The sequence below is a fragment of the Somniosus microcephalus genome, chromosome 5, assembly GCF_052327205.1.
Source record: "Somniosus microcephalus isolate GS21.2 chromosome 5, FLI_Smic_1.0, whole genome shotgun sequence".
NCBI lineage: Eukaryota > Metazoa > Chordata > Chondrichthyes > Squaliformes > Somniosidae > Somniosus > Somniosus microcephalus.
The window spans coordinates 125,775,249-125,791,037 of NC_140991.1; the positions used below are offsets into that span (position 1 = coordinate 125,775,249).

The 15,789-nt window shown below is 46.2% G+C and overlaps 1 protein-coding gene across 1 annotated transcript in view; it reads left to right on the forward strand.

Annotated features, from left to right (window-relative positions):
- The window catches only part of glipr2l (GLI pathogenesis-related 2, like), a 40,774-nt gene that overhangs the window by 1,497 nt on the left and 23,488 nt on the right, over window positions 1–15,789 (forward strand). Inside the window, 1 exon segment of the mRNA XM_085988179.1 lies at window positions 11,817–11,894. Coding sequence (XP_085844305.1) covers window positions 11,817–11,894 — 78 coding nt within the window.

The window sequence follows — 15,789 nt, forward strand, 5'->3', positions numbered from 1 at the left end:
CCGAGGTGAGTCGCCGCCATCTTGATTCCAAACTTTTCCTTTTTCCCGCTTTCTGCGTCTTAAAAAAAAACGTTGCTTTTAAAACACATATTGTTTTTAAAAAAAAATGATTTAGAAAGTAATTAACTTATCTAATCTCATTAATTTTCCTACCTTTCCCCGTTTTTCCAGGTAGGCCTAGAAGCCTCGGCGTCTCCTCTGCACCCACGCCCGAGCTAGGCACCTCCCGGCCCCACTCGAAGGCTGGAGGGCCGAGCCTCAGCCCAGCGCCGCTAGGGTGCGCGCGCAGCAGGAGCTGAGACGCGGCGTCTCTCTCTGGCTCGGCCGGGGGCCGGGCTTGCTGAGCGTCCAGCGTTACCCTGGCAACGGGCCCCGCCGGCCGTCTCGCACAGCCGCAATCGGCGGTCTTCACCTCGGGGGGGGGGGGGGGGGCCGCGACCCTCGGCGGGGGGGGGGGGAGGCCGCGCCGCGCAGCAGGAGCAGCTGAGACGCGGCGTCTCTCTGGCTCGGCCGGGGGGCGGGGCTTGGTCAGCGTCACGGTTACCCAAGCCAGAGAGAGACGCCGCGTCTCAGCTCCTGCTGCGTGCGCAATCGGCGGTCTTCACCTCGGGGGGCTGGGGGGGGGGCGGGGCCGCGACCCTCGGGAGGGGGGCGCGACCCTCGGGGGGGGGGGCGCGACCCTCGGCGGGGCCGCGACCCTCGGGGGGGCCCCTCCCCCCGCCCTCCCTTCTCCCCCCCCCGCCCTCCCTTCCCCCCCCCCGCCCTCCCTTCCCCGCCCTCCCCTCCCCTCCCCCCCCTCTCTTCCCCCCAGTCGCTCTCTCTCTCTTCCCCCCAGTCGCTCTCTCTCTCTCTTCCAACAACAACATGCCCTCGAAAAAGCCTCGGCACCGCCGGGCACTTCAGCTAGTTATAACATATATTTACATTATCTGAATAATGCTTCTGTGGCTGGAATGATGGGAGCAAGGGGGTGGGGCATTTTTATTTTATACCAGCTGGTTCTCCGGCCTACCTGCAGTATGGACTGGGCAGATCCTCCTGTTGAATATAGAAACATAGAAGATAGGAGCAGGAGTAGGCCATTTGGCCCCTCGAGCCTGTTCTGCCATTTAATGAGATCATGGCTGATCATCCAAATTCAGTACCCTGTCCCTGCTTTCTCCCCATATCCCTTGATCCCTTTAGCCTCAAGAAATATATCTTAACTCCTTCTTGAATATATTTAATATAAGTTGGCCTCAACTGCCTTGTGTGGTAGAGAATTCCACAGGTTCACCACTCTCTGGGTGAAGAAATTCCTCCTCATCTCGGTCCTAAATGGCTTACCCCTTATCCTTAGACTGTGACCCCTGGTTCTGGACTCCCCGGCCATCGGGAACATCCTTCCTGCATCTAGTCTGTCTAATCCTGATAGAATTTTGTAAGTTTCAATGCGATCCCCTCTCATTCTTCTAAACTCCAGCGAATATAAGTCTAATCGACTCGATCTCTCTTCATACGTCATTCCTGCCATCCCAGGTATCAGTCTGGTGAATCTTCGCTGCACTCCCTCCATGGCAAGAACATCCATCCTCAGATAAGGCGACCAAAACTGCACACAATACTCAAGGTGTGGTCTCACCAAGGCCCTGTACAACTGCAGCAAGACATCCTTGTTCCTGTACTCGAATCCTCTTGCTATGAAGACCAACATACCATTTGCCTCCTTAACCGCCTGCTGCACCTGCATGCTTGCCTTCAGCGACTGGTGCACAAGGGCACCCAGGTCTCGTTGCACTTCCCCTTTTCCCAATCTATTGCCTGAACAGGATGCTTCAAAGTCAAACACTGAGCCTGGAATATGCTGCAGGATCTCTCCATAAACATTGTGCAAAAAGGAGTCTGGAATTTAGACTTTTGCCTGTATAAATGTCCTAAATTGTCATCTGGATCAATAGGGTCCCAGGCCTAATTTGGGGGAAGGCAGAGATATGCTAGTACAGATTGGCAGATAACCTTTCCAGCTAAATCTTCATAGCCATTACATGGTTGGAGAGAGGTTTCCAATTTTAGTTGAGCTGTATTTTTGATGAGATGACTAACCTTGTACAAGAAACACAGAGAGTTAGCATGCAGGTACAGCAAACAATTAGGAAGGCAAATGGCATGTTGGCCTTTATTGCCAGAAGTTTGGAGTACAAGAGTAAGGAAGTCCTGCTACAGTTGTACAGGGCTCTGGTGAGACCACACCGAGTATTGTGCACAATTTTGGTCTCCTTATCTAAAGAAGGATTGCCTTAGAAGTGGTGCGATGAAGGTTCACTAGATTGATCCCTGGGGTGAGGGAGATTGTGTAGAATGGGCCTATACTCACGAGTTTAGAAGAATGAGAGGTGATCTCATTGAAACATAAAAGATTCTGAGGGGGATTGACAGGGTAGATGCCGAGAGGTTGTTTCTCCTGGCTGGAGTGTCTAAAACTAGGAGGCATAGTCTCAGGATAAGGGGCCAGCCTTTTACAACTGAGATGTTGAGGAGTTTCTTCACTCAGGGTTGTGAATCTTTGGAATTCTCTGCCACAAAGTGCTGTGGATGCTGAGTCTTTGAGTATATTCAAGGCTGAGATGGATAGATTTTGCAGAGGAATTAAGGGATAGAGCGGTAACGTGTTGAGGTCGAAGATCAGCCATGATCTTATTGAATGGCAGAGCAAGTTCGAGGGGCTGTATGGCCTACTCCTGCTCCTAATTCTTATGTTCTTTAAGTGAGGTACATAAAGGATAAAGTGCTAATTAATAAAATCCGCACAGCATGTCTTCTTCTTAGACAGTCCCTTGGAACCGAGGATGACAGTGGTTGAAGGGGCGGGTGGGTGGGGTGCTTGGGTTGACTTGTGCTCCTTGTGCTGCCTGCGCTTGCCTTCCGCTTGCTACCGGCGAAGAGACTCGAGGTGTTCGGCGCCTTCCCGGATGCTTCTCCTCCACTTTGTGCGGTCTTGGGCCAGGGATTCCCAGGTGTCGGAGGGGATGTTACACTTTTTCAAGGAGGCTTTGAGGGTGTCCTTGAAGCGTTTCCTCTGCCCACCTGGGGCTCTCTTGCTGTGCCGGAGCTCCGAGTAGAGCGCTTGTTTTGGGAGTCTTGTATCGGGCATGCGGACAATGTGACCCGTCCATCGGAGCTGATCGAGCGTGGTCAAAGCTTCGATGCTGGGGATGTTGGCCTGAGCGAGAACACTGACGTTTGTATACATCTTTGAACGTGTTTGTATACATCTTTGAACGCGTTGTCGCCTCCCAAATCCATTTCCATCTTTCCCGCAACTCCATGTTTGAATCCCTCTAATCAGGTTTCTGCCCTGACACAGCACTGAAACAGCCCTAACCAAAGTCACAAATGACATCCTCTGTGATTGTGACTGTGGTGAACTATCCCTCCTCGTCCTTCTCGACCTGTCTGCAGCCTTTGACACGGTTGACCACTCCATTGTCCTCCAACGCCTCTCCACTGTCGTCTAGCTAAGTGGGACTGCCCTCGCCTGGTTCCATTCTTATCTATCCAGTTGTAGCCAGAGAATCACCTGCAATGGCTTCTCTTCCCACCTCCGCACCATTACCTCTGGTGTCCCGCAAGGATCTATCCTTGGCCCCCTCCTATTTCTCATCTACATTCTGCCCCTCGGCAACATCATCCGAAAACACAGCGTCGGGTCCCACATGTACACTGACAACACCCAGCTCTACCTCACCACCACCCCCCCTCGACCCTGCCACTGTCTCTGATTTGTCAGACTGCTTGTCCAACATCAAGTACTGGATGAGCAGAAATTTCCTCCATCTAAATATTGGGAAGACCGAAGCCATTGTCCACAACTGCATTCTTTAGTCACTGACTCCATCCCTCTCCCTGGTAACTGTCTGAGGCTGAACCAGACCGTTCTCAAACTTGGTGTCATATTTGACCCTGAGATGAGCTTCCTACCACATATCCGCTCTCTCACACAGATCGCCTACTTCCACCTCCGTAATATTGCCCGATTCTGCCTCGCCTCAGCTCATCTGCTGCTGAAACCCTCATCCATGCCTTTGTTACCTCTCGACTTGACTATTCCAATTCTCTCCTGCCTGGCCTCCCATCTTCCACCCTACATAAACTAAAGCTCATCCAAAACGATGCTACCTGTATCCTAACTCGCACCAAGTCCTGTTCACCCATCAGCCCTATACTTGCTGACCTACATTGGCTCCCAGTCCGGCAATGCCTCCATTTAAAAATTCTCATCCTTGTTTTCAAATACCTCCATGACCTCGCCCCTCCCTATCTCTATAACCTGCTTCAGCCCTACAACCCTCCGAGATCTTTGAGCTCCTCCAAGTCTGGCCTCTTGAGCATCCCCGATTTTAATCACTCCACCATTGGTGGCTGTGTCTTCTGTTGCCTAGGCCCTGAATTCTGGAATTCTCTCCCTAAACCTCTTCGCCTCTCTACCTCTCTTTCCTCCTTTAAAACGTTCTTTAAAACCTACCTCTTTGACCAAGCTTTTGATCATCTGTCCTAATATCTCCTTATGTGGCTTGGTGACAAATTCTGTTTGATAACACTTCTGTGAAGCACCTTGGGATGTTTTACTATGTATGGGGTGCTATATAAATGCAAGTTGTTATTGCTGTTCTGGAATGGTAGGAAGTGAATTTGCACTTGAAATCTTTCATCTGCTGATTTCCTGATCCCAGTCCTGCCTATTGATTTAATACCATGTCCCTCCGCCCCTTTTTGTAGTGTATGTAACCTGTACCACCTTAAGAGGATACCTTAAGGTGATGGACTACTTTCTGATGGCTCCTGTACATTGTAGTACCGGTGGTGACCACACCGGTATATAAACCCTGTGGAGCAAAGTGTATTTCAGTTCAGCCCTGACCCTCAGTTACTAAAGACCTGTTTAAGTATTCTGTAGTCTGTGTCCAGTTATTCAGCATAACTACATTTGAAAGCACAGACTCAACAGTGGCGACGCGTCTGATCGTACCTAGCGGCAGTTTTGCATCCAAGGAAGCTTCGTCCTCAGAACGGGCGTCGAAAAGGGGCATCCGCCCTCAACATCCTGCTGAGCACTGCATCGCATGGGAGGCCATCGGGAACCCGGGTTGGTTTGCTGGCCACGAAGTCCACCATCAGCAACAGGCAGCGATCATCCCTTCTACGACAGCGGCGGGTAAGCCCGATCGAGCGGCACGGAGGGGAAGTCGGCTGAGTTGTCAGTGGGAGAAGGGGAGGGAAAACGAAGAAAAGGGCGGAGAACACGACCGCAGCCGGTGTCAGGGGCCGGACTGCAATCGGGGCAGAGACGCGCAGCAGCCAGAAAAGCGTTGATGTCACAAGGACCGCGGGAGCGGCGGGGAACAAGAGCAGCAGCGTCGGGGGAAATAAAGGACCGCTGGGAGGCGAGAACGGCAACAGCGCGGTAATCGCCATTTTTAGTCGGCGGGGGAAGAAGACAAGCGCGGGAAAAGCCACCAAGCGCGGGAAGCCGCCATTTTGAAAAATAAAATAAAATAAGAATCATAATCCGAAGGAAAGGAAACTCAACAAGGATGCCAAAAACGGGTAACATCACTGCTTTTGATAGCGATGTGGAAGATTGGGCCACTTATGTGGAACGCGTTGAAGTTTACTGTACAGCGAATGAGGTACCGGTGGATAAGAAAGCACTAACCCTATTAAACTCGATGGGTGCGAAGACGTACGGGTTATTAAGGCACCTTGTAACACCAGATAAACCGGTAGGAAAGAGTTTCGCGGATATTGTTACTATCCTGCAAGAGCATTTAAACCCCACGCCGCTGCTGATAGCGGAACGATTTAAATTTTACAAAAGAATTCAACTTAAAGAGGAAAGCAACGCTGAATTCTTAATCGAACTGCGCAAGTTATCAAAGTACTGTCAGTTCGGTACAGGACTAGCAGACGCTCTGAGAGATAAGTTTGTGTGTGGGCTACTAAGGGAAGGAACCCAGAAGCGACTGCTAGAGGAAAAGGATCTTGCGCTGGACAAAGCTTTCAGCATTGCAGCATCGCATGAGGCAGCAGCACGAGGCACTGCAGAAATGCAGCAAAGGCCATTGGAATTCAGCACCAATGAAATGGCATTGGGCGCAGTAAAGTGCTATCGTTGCGGAAGGACAACGCATGACCAGAACCAGTGCTGGTTCAAAGATAAAGAATGCAGGCAATGTGGCAAACTTGGTCACATAGCGAGAGTATGCCGGTCAGGAAAGAAGACCAGCAGCAAAAAGTCGCCGCAGGAGAAGTACAAAAAAGTACACAAGGTGACAGAGAACAGTTCGGATGAACAGAAGACGGATTCAGACTCCAGCAGAAAGGAACTGGGTTGTCTAAAAATACATAATGTGGGTAACACAGCAGACCACCAAACTATCTGGGTCATGCTTCGGATAGCAGGAGTCCAAGTGAAGATGGAATTGGACACTGGATCGGCATTGATGGTCATGAATAAGCAAGATTACAAAAGGTTATTCTCACACATTCCCCTGAGGGATATGGAGATAGTATTGAAAACATACACGGGGCAAAGAGTATACCCCATCGGAAAGATAAAGGTAAAGGTGGTCTACAATGGTAAAGAAAGTCAGGAAATGGACTTGTATGTGTTACCTGAGGGAGGTCCGCCACTACTGGGACGGGAATGGATCCGGAGAATAAATGTGGACTGGCATTCCTTACAAGCACTAACTGTAGATTCCTGTAAAGAGGACGACGTCAAACCTAAACGACTGTCCAAAATATTGGACGATGCTAAGGAGGTGTTCCAACAGGGACTAGGAACACTGAAAGGAATTACGGCAAACATCAAGGTTGAAGAACATGCAAACCCAAAATTTTTCAAAGCCAGACCGGTACCTTATGCGATACAACCTGCTGTGGAAGCAGAGCTGGAAGGGCTAGAACGTTCAGGAGTACTGTCAAAGGTAGACTGGAGCGAATGGGCCACACCCATTTTTCCCGTCATGAAGCGTTCGTTGAGCAACAAGCCGGGGGAACCTGGGAAGGTTCGCATCTGTGGCGATTTCAAGATCACTGTTAATCCGGTTCTTCACATGGTGCAATATCCGCTTCCGCGGATTGAGGATATCTTTGCTTCGCTGTCTGGCGGGAAACACTTCACCAAGATAGACCTGGCGCAGGCGTACCTACAGATGGAAGTTGATGAAGCGTCACGCCAGTATCTCATGATCAACACATAGGGGCTTATATCGGTATAATAGACTGGTTTTTGGAGTGGCATCGGCTCCAGCGATTTGGCAAAGGGCCATGGAGTAGGTATTGCAGGGAATTCCAGGCACACAATGCTACCTGGACGACATTCTGATTACAGGAGATGATGATAAGGAACACCTCGCGAATTTGGAGCAGGTGCTCACCAGATTGAAAGAATATGGGCTCGGAGTTAATCGCCAGAAATGTGAGTTCTTTCAGAAGCGAATCTCGTACTGCGGCCACGTCATTGACCAGGAGGGGCTTCATAAGTCACCTGACAAGATCGAAGCTGTTGTGAAAGCTCCCGCTCCGGAAAATGTATCCCAGTTGAGGTCGTTCCTTGGGTTGATTAACTATTACCACAAGTTTCTTCCAAATTTATCCACGGTGTTACACCCGCTGAACACTCTTTTGCAAATGGGAGTACCATGGAAGTGGAGCGAGGACTGTAAGCGGGCTTTTCAAAAAAGCAGGGCACTGATCATCTCTAAGGAAGTGTTGGCTCACTTTAACCCAACGCTGCCTATTCGCTTAGCTTGTGATGCTTCTCCATATGGTATCGGGGCAGTGCTCTCACATAAGTTGCCAAATGGCTTGGAAAGGCCAGTCGCGTTCGCATCCAGATCATTGACCTCCGCAGAGCGCAACTATGCTCAGATAGATAGGGAGGCTCTCAGCCTCGTGTGGGGAGTTAAGAAATTTAACCATTACCTGCAAGGCCAAAAGTTTACGCTGCTGACAGATCACCAGCCGTTGGTTTCCATTTTTAACCCTAAGAAGGGTGTTCCGGTTATGACTGCGCAGAGGCTTCAGAGATGGTCCCTTTTCCTAGGGGCACATCAATATGATATCGAATTCAAAGGTACAAAGCAACATGGTAATGCTGATGGGCTGTCGCGCCTGCCACTACCTACAGCGGAAGAGGCACTGGCAGTTGACCCTGTCGAGATATTTCACTCGACCATCATCGAATGCTTACCAGTCACCAACGCGAGTATTGAGAGGGAGACCCGAAACGACCCGACACTGTCTCGGGTCTACGATTTGACAGTGAAGGGATGGCCAGCACATGGCGAACCACTGTTACCTGCATTCTCAGCCAGACGAGAACAGCTGTCCGTCTGTCAAGGAACATTGATGTATGGAACAAGGGTGATTATTCCTCCTAAATTAAGGGAGAGAGTTCTGAAGGAACTGCATGAAGGTCATCTGGGGGGAGTCAAGATGAAAAGCCTTGCTAGGGCTTATGTGTGGTGGCCAGGTATCGACAAACAAATAGAGGATCTGACTAAAAGCTGCTCAGGGTGCCAAAAAGTTCAAAACGCACCTCCAATTGTACCGCTGCATCCGTGGGAATGGCCTTCAACCCCATGGCAACGTGTGCATATCGACTTTGCTGGTCCATTCATGGATTCCATGTTTTTGATAGCGGTAGACGCACATTCTAAATGGCCAGAAGTGATTAAGATGTCAACCGCTACCTCTGAAAAGACGATCGCAGTTCTAAGAACCATATTTGCAAGGAATGGGTTGCCGGAACAAATATGTTCAGACAACGGACCACAGTTCGTGTCCGAAGAATTCCAGAAATTCATGAAAAAGAATGGGGTGAAACACTATACATCTGCCCCATATCATCCGGCTACCAATGGGTTGGCCGAGAGATTTGTACAAACGTTCAAAAAGGCGATAAAGGCCATGAGCAAAGACCATATTCCACTACAACACAAGGTGGACAATTTCCTGATGGCATATCGAAACGCCACGCATGCAGTGACAAATCAAAGCCCTGCCATAATGTTCTATAACAGGAGGTTGCGGTCCCGGTTGGATTTGTTAAAACCCAATGTGCGTAGGGAAGTCGAAAACAAGCAATTCCAGCACGTAAATAACAAGGCCACTCGGAGTTTCGAAATAGGACAACCAGTGTTGGCCAGGGACTATAGGAATGATAAATGGCAATCCGGAACAATTCGTGCCCGACAAGGACCCTTGATGTACACAGTAGACGTTGGTGAGAACGTAATATGACGTCGTGCTGACCAACTTGTGGAATCGAGAACAAGGGTCGACCCCATGTCTACGGCAGAGACACCAGTTGAAGAAGTTATTGAGCCTGTAGCATCTACCTCAGACTCGAACGTACATGATGATGTTCAATCCATAGGAGATCAAATGGATGAGTCACCCCAGCAACGAGAACCAGAGACCCCTGAAAGGCGTTATCCGGCCCGGATCAGGAGGCCTCCTCAGAGACTGAATCTTTGAACAGTTTTGTGTGAAAGTTGTATATATGTTATCCATGTTATGTTTAAATTGGGGTGTACACTGTTAAGCTAAAAGGGGAGGAATTGTGTATGTAACCTGTACCACCTTAAGAGGATACCTTAAGGTGATGGACTACTTTCTGATGGCTCCTGTACATTGTAGTACCGGTGGTGACCACACCGGTATATAAACCCTGTGGAGCAAAGTGTATTTCAGTTCAGCCCTGACCCTCAGTTACTAAAGACCTGTTTAAGTATTCTGTAGTCTGTGTCCAGTTATTCAGCATAACTACATTTGAAAGCACAGACTCAACACTTTTCATCTCCAAAAAATACATCTACTTGCTTCCTGAACCCATTCTTGTTGTTAGCACAAACAAGTATCTAAATTAATATTGCTACTATTTGGTGAGCGATTTCTCAAGGTTGGAAAGGCTGATGTTGTCAAACCCCAGCATGTTGATGTGTTGCTGAGATACATTCAGTTCACATGTTGCAGGAGTTATTACCATCTGGTTTTATTTGTTTGCTTAGTTCCTGACCTCCCTGTGGCCTCCCCATCCTTTCTCATTGACCCTTCTGTCTTTGATCTCTTGCACTGCTCCAGCCAAGCTCAGTGAAAACGGGGACAGTATCTTCCTCCCATTTGTGTCCTGAGCACTCTGCAGCCCTTTGAGCTTCAGATGTTAACTATCTCATATTTTCCTAGTAGGTTATCCCATTCATTTACTCCATTCCATTTTGAAGCTGTTTTACTGAATTTTTTTTTCTTTCTCATACATTTTCACAGCTTGACTGAGGTGACTTTTTGAATAGCGGCCAGTGTTTTCCTCTTTTTTTTCCCCCCCAGCTTTTTGAAACAAACTAATTTGCTCTCCCTTTGTAATAGTAGCTACAATGTCTGCACTTTTGATCCTTGCCTGTTAGTGTTCACTGCCCTCTTTGTTTTGGTAAGTCCCATAAATGAGTTCACTGGCCTACTTTTTCAGCTTTGAGGGATCACCACCAAAAATGTAAACTTGTCTTTTTGTTTATACTGGTCGAATTACTGAATATTTCCAAAATTTTCTGTTTTTATTTCAGAACTCTGGCAATTGCAGTTTTTTTTTCTTTTTCCATTCTAACTTTAGTAGGACTTGGTTTTCTGACCAGACCCATTTTGTACTGGTCAGTTATAGCAGTAAGAATTTTAGAAACAATTTGTGTAAAAAGCTTTTTTTTAAAAAAAATCAAAAAGGTCACTATTAAATGTAGAAAATTCATTTGTTGGATACACTTGCCATGCAGAATTTATGGATGCAGGTCTAGCACAATCACAGCTTTTAAAATATTGAGTCATGGGTTGGGATCTGGAGTTTATATTTCAGCAAGCCTTATCATCTTAGCCTCATCATAATGTAGAGCACTATCAGAACATCGCGTGCCTACAATGGAATTTGTTTCCATCAGGTAAGTGCAACATGTAAATGTACATTTGTGAGTTGATACTCTTGGTAAGGATAAGGGTTAAAATGGTAGTTACTGAATGGCAATTTGAGCACATCTAGAAAATCTGTAAATTAACATAGGTGCTTAATAGGATGAAAATGATACAATTGTGTAAATACGGTATTTCATTTCAATCTCTCAAGAAAATGGACTGCTGCAACACAGTTGAGCAGAAAAGATTTGTGTTGTGCATTTTGAATCTTGCCTGAACTTCACCTGCAGGGCCATGGCGGAATCTTTGTCTCTAGATGGAAGGCATCATCTCTAGTCCAAGAGTTGTCTCTTGCAATGCTAGTTCATAGTTTCCTCAATCATAGACCAGGATTTGGCTTTGTGAGATTGGTATCTCAAATGTTAAATACCAATTGTTGTAATTTTTAATCTAGTTGTCATCAATTTGCAATTCTCATAGCAACGCTTTCTTGCTGTTGGGACTGAGTAAACCCCTGACTGTTCCTTGCAGTCAGTGTTAGTAAAACTAGTCCTGCATATCCAAATCTGTGTTAATGTGACTACTTTTCTGTTTCTTTGTGTAAGTTTAATTATAAACCTTGAAAAACAAAAAATACTGCACAACTTGGTGCATTAGTTGCACTTTTGGGCTGTTTATACAAGCTGGAAGTGGAACTTGTACAACAATGTAAGCAATCTTTTTATGGATATTCACATGATGACGTACATGGCTTTGTAGGATAGTTGTATGTGTCAGTGTTTTTTTTCTATTCAATTTTATTTCTCCGAAAAGCCTTTCTCACTAGGATACAATTGAGAAGCCTTAAAACTTTTCTCTTTACTTCTTTCCTGCAGGTAAGGAGGTAGCTGAAAGGTGGTACAGCGAGATAAAGAATTACAATTTTAACTGTCCTGGATTTTCCTCTGGTACAGGTGAGTAGAAAGATCTTTGTTTAGTTGCTTGCTTCGCATGGTGATAAATCTGCAGCGTCTAAAGCAGAAGATGCACTCCACGCACAAACATCTTTGCAGTCAGTTTTATCAGATGTTATTTTAAAGCTGTGTAACCTTTTTGTGATGATGCAGAAGGGCAGATGTTTAATAGCTCCTGTCCAGGACAATGATTGGCAAATAACTGTGTCTATATTCTGGGTCTAAGCATATTGGGTACAATCTTCGCAGAAGGCAAAAAGGCTGAGTTCATGGTGTCCCATACTTGCAAAAGTTAACTTTCCTTTCCCCTTCACATGACCTCTCCTGAGTCTCCTCCCCATTGTTGTGAGGGTGTTGATTTCTCAGTAGCTTCTACCATCAGCAATGGCTTTGGAAATCTGTAATTTAAAAATTACAAATATAAGTAGACGGAACAATGGAGTGTGTTACTGCTCACCTCTGGGACATGGGTTTGAATCCAACTACATTGGTGGGATAAAAGTTTGCTCTGTTGGCTGGAAGGATTCCAATTCTCTAAACTGAATTGCCGATCCCATCGCTGTCATTGTGGAAGGTGGAGAGTGGGCTTGATACTTTCCACCAGGGAAGAACATCAAGGAGCGGAGATGTGCCTGACTGATTTCCTACTAGTTGGTCTCGGAGTAACATTAGGGAATTGTCTGGCAGAGGGATATCATGAGAAAGAGGAAAGTGGAAAATTTGTTATGGAAAGAGAGTTTTCCTTTCCAAAAAAAAAATCAATATATTTTCGTTTCTGAAAAATCAATGTTTAATGCAAGTCCATGCACATTTTAACATGTCTCTGGGCTTTTGGGGGCAAGTGTAATTTGTAACTCTGTCCCTTCTTGTTTTTTTGCCCTGATAAGGTCGACAACTATGACTTGCTATATCCTGCATAAATGTAAAAAGTCTGAGTTGACGATTCTTGCTCTTAGATTGAAGACTTACATTCTGATACTTATTTAAAATCTAATTAATGACTTTTTCCTTTTGCTGACTGTTTCTCCTGACAGTAGCAACAGTGACGAAAAGATTCTGAGGCCAAGTCCGGCTGTGCCATTTATCTCTGGGGTGTAGCCAGACTGAGTGCGCCCTCCTTTATAGCCTTGTGCAATCTAATGAGACTCCAGCTACACTCCAAGACCTTTCAAAGAGGTCACCACTTCGAACTTGGGGGAAACCATTGTTTGGTCTGACACCCAGTGGGCCAAATTTGGTCAACTGGCCCTTCTTTGTGTACAGTGAATACTGTAACTAAGAATATGTTACTTGCCAAGAATTTATATACTAATGAATTGTGGACATGTTATTCAATATATAATGAAAGTCTCAAAATATAAAAAAATGACTAATAACTACTGCCTTTTGTTTCCCTCTCACTGTTTACATTGGCAGTTAGTATTACCAGTATGGCATGGAACTTCACCTCCAGGTCACATTATTGTTCATTGATTCCTGACAACCACAATGTAATCTACTATCGGTCACAGTGCTGCAGTTAGAATGAGCACCCTTATTCCCCAGAACTGGTGCCTGGCTCTCTTCCAAATGTTGAAATATAGATTTAAAAACAGTTTTTCGAACAATTAGGTTTTCCCTGCCCTGCTCTAGTAAAGGTGACTGTAGATACGTCACTGTGAGAAGTAGGAAACAGACGAGGTAGTTGTGTGATTACATTGCTGCCCTGGAAAGATCGAGTCCCTGTTTGGATTAACTTTTTCATTTCCCCAAATTGTTGCTTTTGAAGGGGGGTTGATGCATTTTCAGGCATGCTTGCTTCCTGCAAGAATCTGTTCCAAAAACTCTCCTGCGCCACTGTCCTACGCAGTTCTACACTGCACGAGACACCGTTCTTTATTTTTATTAAAATGAAAATTTAAAATAAAATGATTAGCGCAAGATGCAGTTGGCAGTGCAATCTTCTCCGCTATTAATCACATCAGCTGTTAAAACCAATAATTACATTTCTGGAACTCATTAGGGGGGGGGAAATGCATAATTTTATGCCTAATCAAGGTAACGGGGTCTCACATTTATGATAACTTTGTAATTCGGCTTCTAAACAGTTTAATTTTGTGTTCAAATTTCTGCTTTGTTAAAATTAATTTGCATACCGTAGACACATAGGCCGTGAGGCGGGCTTTTAGGCGTGCGGGGGGATAAAGTCCCGAATTCGGGGGTCCTGACACCATCCCGCCCAAAACCCGCCTCCACGTAAGCTTCAAAGGAGGCGGGTACCTGCCCCGCACTGGGACCCGCCGACCCAAGGTGGGAAGGGATTACTGTCAATTAACTGCCTGTTAACAGGTAGTTAACAGGCAGTTTTTAGCTTAATCCCTATTTTGAGGGGTGTCGTGTGGGATTCCCGACGGCTCCACATCACGCCAGGTTAGAGCAGGCGGGCCGTCGGGTTGAAGTACTTGGAGGGGTCGAGATGTCGGTGTTCAGGTGAGTGATGGGTGCATGAGTGCAAAGGTAAGTGTGTTTGGTGTGTCTACAGTGTGTAAAGAAGTTTAAATTACCTGTACTTACCTTAACAGCCTTTCTTCCTCTAGGCGTCGGGAGTCCATCATTCAGCCGGCACTGAAAGCAGAATGGCTGCGATCTGTCAAAAGTGACGGCCTTCAGCTTTCAGTGCCGGTGAGAGTTCTAACTGAGTCTGCATAGAAGGACTCGGGTTAGAAATCAGACTGTCAGTGTTTGACAGCTTCAAACAGCTGTGAAACACTGATATTTCATCTGTCAAGACCTCTTGACAGATGAAATTGCAGTCTGTGACATCACCTGTTGCCAGGTGGCCCTTAATTGGCCTGCTGAGCCCGCTGGGCGGCCTCAACAAGGTCAATCAAGGGAAAATCGCGTGGATTGGCCGGACGTCGATGGAGGCGGGACTAAAACCCGAAAGTTGTAGTCCCGCCTCCTTCCCGACTGCTGAATGAAAATCCAGCCCATAGGAATTGTTAAACTAAATGGACTGGTCTTTTTTCGTCTATCTTTTATCATTCTGGTAGTTGCATGATACAACTATAATGGAGACGTTGACTAATCATAGCAATTACCATATTTCATGTCTCATTATTCATATACTGTATCCCAAAATATTATTTTCTGACAGAAATCTACTATCTAATTTGCACTTGAATGAATCAACACTATCTGTTTCCACTGTCTACCTAAGGAGCCTGTTCCATAGACTGACCACTCGCTCACTGAAATATTTTCCTAGATTAGTTTTGAATTTACCCTCTCCCCCCTCCCCCCTTCAAGTGTAGGCCGTGCCCTCTGGTTCTGCTGTTCTGGACAAGGTGAAACAGCTTTTCATGGTCTAAATTATCTAGTCCCTTTTAGAATCCTAAAAACAGCACTCCTATCACCTCTCAACCTTATCTGTCCAGTTTACATAAAAGCTCTTCATAATGCAATCCCTCCCTCGCCTCGATCTTTCTTGTTGCTCCCTTCTGTATCCTTTCAGAGCTGCAATATTCTTTTTGTACCGTGGCGACCAGAACTGTACTCAGTATTCTAGTTGTGGTTGTACCAATGATCAAAACTGAACAATGTTAGATAGAGAGAGGTAGTGACTATGTAACAGGAATTGGTCCTGTTGGTACTGAACAGTGTTGGGAGGGGGTCTGAGTGGAAGCAGCTTGGGTAATGCAGATAATGGTAGTTTCCTTTTTGAGGGGAGTTTAAAGGCTCAGATAGGAAGATTGTTGGAAAATGGACAGTAAAATTGAGCAGTTTTTAGACTTGAACATGAGAACAAGATTGCCTAATAACATGTTTGTCATTTTCTCCCGTGACTAACACTACGTATATTTTCAGTTAACTGTAGTGTGTACAGTCTGCTTTATTACCAAATTTGTCAAAACTG